This window comes from Juglans regia, chromosome 3 (assembly GCF_001411555.2).
Source record: "Juglans regia cultivar Chandler chromosome 3, Walnut 2.0, whole genome shotgun sequence".
Lineage (NCBI taxonomy): Eukaryota > Viridiplantae > Streptophyta > Magnoliopsida > Fagales > Juglandaceae > Juglans > Juglans regia.
In genome coordinates, this window is record NC_049903.1 from 1741906 (window position 1) to 1748693 (window position 6788).

Below are 6788 nucleotides of genomic sequence, written 5' to 3' on the forward strand. Positions count from 1 at the left end.
GTGTTGTTTACCTAGTTGCAACAATATTACCAATTTGTTAAGAAAAAAAATTGAATTTCAAAACCATTTAACCAAGAAAATAAATTAGATTGAAATTATTGAGGGAAAAAACGTACAATTATGTTTCGAAAACATCATCGAAACGTACAAAAATAGTACTTATGATTTGAAGCATCATGATGGTACTCATATCTTGACAGTACTGCTCTAATATTATTGACCCCGCAAGAAACAACATCATCTATAAATGTTTTGAGCATCGATAATTGATCTATTATGGACCATATAAGAAACAACAGCGTGACTTATGCGTCATCAATACATGCATGTGACTTTAATGATGTTACATATATATTAGACGTTACACTCAAGGCCGTGTTACTTGTTATAAGCTATTAAAACGTCCAATAGGAAGAGAGCGTATGATATATATATGTAGGAAGGAACAATCATTTAATTCTTTATTTATTTAGACAAAAGTGAGAAACAGATTAAAAAGAAAAAGTAAGATATATATGTATATACATATATATATGTATGATAGACTATGAAATGAGAGCGTATGATCACCTCGCTTTCCAGGAAATTAGAAACAAACCATCGTCCATCGGGTATGTCTGCTTAAAATTAAGAAATACAATATCGTAATAGCAAAATAAAAACAAAAACAAATTACGACTGTCAATCTCAAACATGAACAAGACTCAAAAGTCAAAATCGATGTGGCACTCGGTTGTGTCAAAGCCAACTGGTGATGTTCCATTCGAACTCAAAGGAACTTTTAACTCGCACCTGATCTTCGGCTTAACCCGCCAAGTGTTGACCGTACCCACCTTAAACCTAATTCCAAGATAGAGCTTAACTTCAATGTCAAAAACCCCTGCAGCACTCTTCTCCGAATTCAGCTTTGAAAGCTCATCGGCTCCCAACACAACCACTTGCTGCCCTTTGAACACCGGACTCAAAACAGTTGTATTCTTATGGCCTTGGTAAAAAGGGGTAAGCGTCGCCGAACCAAACCTCTGGTCCTCGAAGTAAGCCTTAGCTTCAATGCTATCGTAGTATATGCCAATCTTTTCGTTGGGGTTTCTGATGGTAATGTTGACGGAAAGATTATAGTAGAGTAGCGTAGTACTGTTGTTGGTGTTTAAGTTGAACTGAGTAAGAGAGGCATCGGTGACATGAAACTTGACCTTGTTGGGGTGAAATATGAGCCAGAAGACGAGGACGGCAAGGGCTGAAACTAGAATGAGGTTAAAAAGGAAACTCAAAAGGCAGCCGCACCCTTCGTCGTCGCTACCTTTGTGGCGATAGTATCGCTTGGGTGGTGGAACTGAGGGGCCGTAGTATGCTCCATTCAAGTTGGATGGTTTCTCTGCCATCTCAACGGAAAAAATGGAAAAATATACAAATTAAGAGACTTTGTCAAGGAAAGGTTAAAGGGGGGGAATTGGAGAGAATTACCATGACGTAGAAGAGGGGCGGGTGCTTGTATATATAGGATTGTGTGAGAAGTTGGTGAGTAAGCGGCGGTACGCGTTCTAAGTTCTAAACATGGATCTTGCGTGTAAAAGCGGTTATGCTTGGGTTATGGGAATGGGGGGGGGGTGGTTCCTGGTAGCTTCCTCAGCTTCGATTTGACGAAGATGTCCGGAGTTTAAAATAAATTTGTATGCTTATCCAAGTATTTTCAGCAATACAAGAGCCTTTAACAACATAATTGCATCGATGACCAGTTGAGAAAGACATGAGCGCTAGCTTCGTCCTGCATATATGTACGTACGTATATAGGAGACTTAAATTATTTACGCCTCGATGAGTTTATGGGGATATATATAATCATCTGATCATCATAATTTTTTTAAATTTTTATATAAAATAAAATAAATAATTCAACTTTTTTAAATTTTAAAATAAAAATAATATTAAAAATATATATTTTAATAATATTTTATTCAACTTTCAACTTTTATCTCAACTCATATCATCTACAAAAATAAATAAGTAGTTAGGCCAATCTATTACACTAGGGACTGTGACGAAACTTAAAGATGGTATCTACTCGGAAATTAAAATGGCTTGCTATAAGCAATGTCCTTTACAATAATTAATCAAGTACGAAAAATTGCATATATAATTAGAATTTAGCCGTGTGAACAAATTAACAGTAAATGGAAATTTTAAACGTTTAATAAATTAATATGGTACAGAGTACAGAGTACAGAGTACAGAGTACGTACCCCACACATTGCTTCGTGTTTCCTTTTTCAAGGGAACGTGTTAGAGTGGGCTTGCCAGGACGTGCTATAACTTATACCGGCATGGCGACATCTGCCTATAAATAGTTATCCAATTCTATGGAAAACGTATTGGGCCCGATATGGGAAAATAAAAAATGCAATTTCTCTTTCCTTTGTTAGTTGGTACGTACTTGCATGGTAACTTTCAAGAACTGATAGATTACAAAAAAAAAAAAAAAAAAAACAATCTTATAACCAAACTCATGTGATCATTCAATTTATTTTATAATAAAAAGTATTTATAATTTAATATATTATATTAAGATACATCAGTTTATAAGTTTATTTTTATAAAAAAAATATGAGTCCTACTACTAGTATTGAATTGCATGTAGAGACTGATTTGTGAGCAGAAAATCGAGAAATAAAGAATTCACTCGATGTCGCTCGACAAAACTCAATCCGTGAGTTCGCTCGAGTTGTGCTTGATAGTGGACTCGAGTGAAACTCAATCTGTGAGTTCGCTCAAGTCTCGAGCGAAAAGTGAGCTCGAGCGAGACACAAGCCCTAGTATTCACTCGAGCTACGCTCGACATTCCGCTCGAGCATTAGTTGTTCACTCGAAGCGCGCTCGACATGCCACTCGAGTTAAGAACATATTTTTTGCTTGATTAGAGCTTCCAATACCGTTTACTATAGATATGCCATATTTTACTTGTTTTGTACGATTTTCAGTATATTTTGAGTGAGAAAAATTGTCAAATGAGTGCATATTGTATGAAAGAGAAAAAAGCGCTAGAGATAGTGAGTAAGTGATTGTAATCTCTTCTGAATTAATAAGATTTATGCAGCTCTGTGGACGTAGGCAAGTTGTCAAACCACGTATATTGTGTGTCGTGTGTTTGATCATACTTGTTTACTTTGTTTGTCATTGTTGGTGTGTGTGTTTTGCATAACAACTAGTATCGATAATCGATACCAACAGCAGGACCGATAAGTACATTTTTGTTTTTGTTTTATCTATTTTTTAAATATTTAAAAATATTTTTTTAAAAAAAAAAGAAAAAAACACAAATTCATTAATAATCACTTACTTAATTATTAATAAATTAAACAAAAAAAAACACAATCGGTCAAACCATTGGTTCACTTAGCATTTCTCTATTTTTTTATCAACCAAAACTTTCTCTTTAAATAATATGATTTTATATTTTCACGTAAATTTTTTTCTCATTTACTTGTTGATGCACCTATTTATTTGCAAGTAGTTTAAAAAAAATTCTATTTGTCATCCTAATAACCATTATTCCTTTTCACTAAACTTTGATGTGATATCAAATAATTATATTTGTTATTTTTCCACTTATATGCTATATATAACATCGAGAAAGGATGAAAAGATAACGAATAATATTAGAAAAAATTGGTGGTGCGAGCGAAATTTCATTAGACTGATCGAGTTGGAAAATTGGTGATTCGAAAATCGAATATGCATGTTTTCACTTTGCACACAGTGCCTTGTAGAAACCAATACATTTTCCCAAAGAAACAATGTATTACCCGTCATTATTTTTAGCTTAATTATATTGAAGACGTAAACTAGCCAAAGTCAAATATATGAACGCATAAACAAACTCAAGAATGGCGACTATATTAACGATTTATTTATTTACATGCACAACGAAAGCAACAAATTACTAAAATATGATAAATCCAACAGTCAAATATAACAACACAATATAATCTACTACATCATATAGTCTCTCATAAACAAACATATACTAGTCGTGAGGTCTGATATCACCTAAACTTAAATGAATAAATAAAAGACTGATCGATCAAACAAGAAGAAAAGGTGGCCGGGTCGATCAGTAATCGATGTCGCACTTGGTAATCTTAAAACCACCTGCTGAAGTCCCTTTGGCACTCAAAGGAAGTTTCAATTCGCATTTGACCTTGGGCTTGAAACGCCATGTCTTGACCTTTCCTACCTTGAACTTAATCCGGAGATAGAGCTTCACGTCAATGTTGTAAACCCCAGCATTCTTTTCTACATTGAACTCCGAAAGCTCATCGGCCCCAAGCACCAACAAATGCTGGCCTACAAACACCGGGCTCAAAACACTCGTATTCTTGTGCCCTTGGTAAAACGGCTCCAAATCACTTGAACCTAAACGCTGGTCCTCGTAGTATGCCCTGGCCGAGATGAGTTCGTAGTAGACTCCAATCTTCTTATTGGGGTTTCTGGCGGTGATGTTGAGCGCAAGGTTGTATTGGAGATTGTTGGTGGCGGTTAAATTGAACTGGGTAAGCGAGGCGTCCGTGACATGGAACTTGATGTTATTGGGTCGAAAGATGAGCCAAAGGATGAGGATAGCAAGGCCAAGGGTGACAACTACAGAGACTATGACACCCAAAAGGAATCTAAACAGGCAGCCACAGCAGCCGCAGCCGCGGCCACGGCGGCCAGGGTGGTGGGATTGGCGTGGTGGTGGGACTGAGGGGCCGTAGTATGCCCCATTCAATTGGGCTTGTTTCTCTGAAGACATGGTTTAAGCGCAACAAAGCGATTAAGTGAGACGGTTCTATAAATGAGGAATGCTACAAGAAGATTTTGCAAGTGAAAGATATGAAGGTGAGGGTGTATAAGATGTAACTATAATGTGGGTGTATATATAGCGTGGAGAATGGAGTTGGCCAGAAAGCCGGGTGGCATTTGCCAAAGCCGCGGAACGTTGTTTTTTTGTGTAATTGCGGCACGGCTGCATGAGAGGCTGGCGTTTGGTTCGAAACCAACGCGCTTGCTTTTGAAGATCGAGCACAGATCGATGACGAGGTTTCTTGTTCGCTTCCCACGTAGCTTCTTTGTGTGAAACTTTGTACATGTTTGGAAACTCATTTTGATGCGTTGTACGCGTAGTCTGATACTATATATGGGACCAGGTCAACTTTGACTATTCCTTTTCTTGCAGTCGTTTTCACACATAATCCAAGGGATCTAATTTGTTCGTTTGTATGAGTTGGCAAACTATACATCATGTTCAATTCTTGTTGTTATGTGTTTAATTGAAAAGAAGTTTATAGGAAAACCTCCTTACTGTGGATAAAAAACTGTTGATAAAAACTACTCCGTCGCCACAAACATGTTAAAATCGAAATTATGTCCTCGTTTTTTTTCTTTCTTGTACGTGAGGAAGAGGAGTTGTTATTTTATTTTTATCTGAAATTCGTTAATTAACCCTTAAAATCCAACCTGTTAATTACTTACTTATTATGTATATCGCACCGACAACGGAATTCATATATTTATTTAATTAGAAATTAAATGAATAGTATAATTATTTGTTGATCATCATGCACGGCACTGACGTTAATTGGATCATGTGCATAATTCCAATATTATCACATGATGAGTCATTGCTTCCAAGTTAAGAACAAATAAAATCAACCATCAAGATGCTATCAATCAATAAACAAACTTCTTTTTCAAATTAAGAAAATAATTTCCAATTGGCGTTGGTAGGGGACCGACAGTGTGCACGACTTTATGAGTTCAAAGGCCGGCCAATTGGTCGATGGTGGCGGCCTCTGATCATGACTTCATATATGCGCCCAATTGGTCAGTTGCCCATTCAACCAATCCCATCACATGACTCGAAATAAAGATCATCTCAAACACAAAAATATCAATCTAATACGTACAAATCGTGAAGTCATTGGTGTTTTTAAATAATTACATCGACAACTAAGATAATTAAAACAACTCATATTCTCCATGATGAGCTTCCATGCAGCTCCATGTCCTACGTACCGGGCAGCTTTCATCAGCTTAAAAAACTCCTACTAACAAGTATATCATATTCAAGTAGAGCTATTATATATTTATATACTAAGGATCAACACACAAATATTTTTCTTATGCGGACTAACATCGTAAACTATTAAATTATTGATGTATTTAATGTGTCAATAAACAAACTTATAAATAATTTACTCCAATTCATGATCATTTTTTACTCCTATCTATCTATCTATCTATCTATCTATCCAACAAAATCTCATTTACGGCCTGTTTTTGCTGAGTCTATATCCAAGAGGCCTTGTTGACAGCCTTTCTCGATTATCAATGAAAAACCTAAATGCATTAATGTTGCCATCGATCCTTCACAATTTCCCCGCCAAAGCCAAAAACTAGAAATTAATGCTTATGGTACCAATTCTTTTTGGTAATAACCACCAACGATTCAACGTTTTGTGCGGGTCTCGTCCACTTCAGAGTTAATTCCGTTTTGTTCTGCTCCGATCAAAATTTTTCATTCCAGTATATATATTAATCGGTACACTATATATTCATATTCCATTTCATTTAAAATTTCGGTCCATTCTAAATTACTACATTCGAGCTGTTTTAATGGTGATTTTTTAATTTTTTTTTAGTTTAAATGGCATTTTATGAGTTTTAAATCTAGATGGTATTTATATAATTTCAAAATCTAAAACACATGTATAATTTAAGTTTTTTTTTGTATCTTTAAATATGTCCCATTG

At 35.7% G+C, this 6788-nt stretch overlaps 2 protein-coding genes across 2 annotated transcripts; both read right to left on the reverse strand.

Moving 5' to 3' along the window:
• Positions 1–553: 553 nt before the first annotated feature.
• LOC109020956 (NDR1/HIN1-like protein 3) lies at positions 554–1478 on the reverse strand. The gene has a single exon (XM_019003490.2). It carries the CDS (start codon positions 1380–1382, stop codon positions 705–707), a length of 678 nt encoding a protein of 225 aa, XP_018859035.2. The 5' UTR covers positions 1383–1478; the 3' UTR covers positions 554–704.
• Positions 1479–3872: 2394 nt separating this feature from the next.
• On the reverse strand, positions 3873–4924 carry LOC109020954 (NDR1/HIN1-like protein 3). The gene has a single exon (XM_019003488.2). It carries the CDS (start codon positions 4787–4789, stop codon positions 4109–4111), a length of 681 nt encoding a protein of 226 aa, XP_018859033.1. The 5' UTR covers positions 4790–4924; the 3' UTR covers positions 3873–4108.
• Positions 4925–6788: the final 1864 nt, after the last annotated feature.

Excerpts from the sequence above, each read along its gene's own strand:
- LOC109020956 (XM_019003490.2), bottom strand. The coding sequence starts at position 1,382 with ATGGCAGAGAAACCATCCAACTTGAATGGAGCATACTACGGCCCCTCA.
- LOC109020954 (XM_019003488.2), bottom strand. The coding sequence starts at position 4,789 with ATGTCTTCAGAGAAACAAGCCCAATTGAATGGGGCATACTACGGCCCC.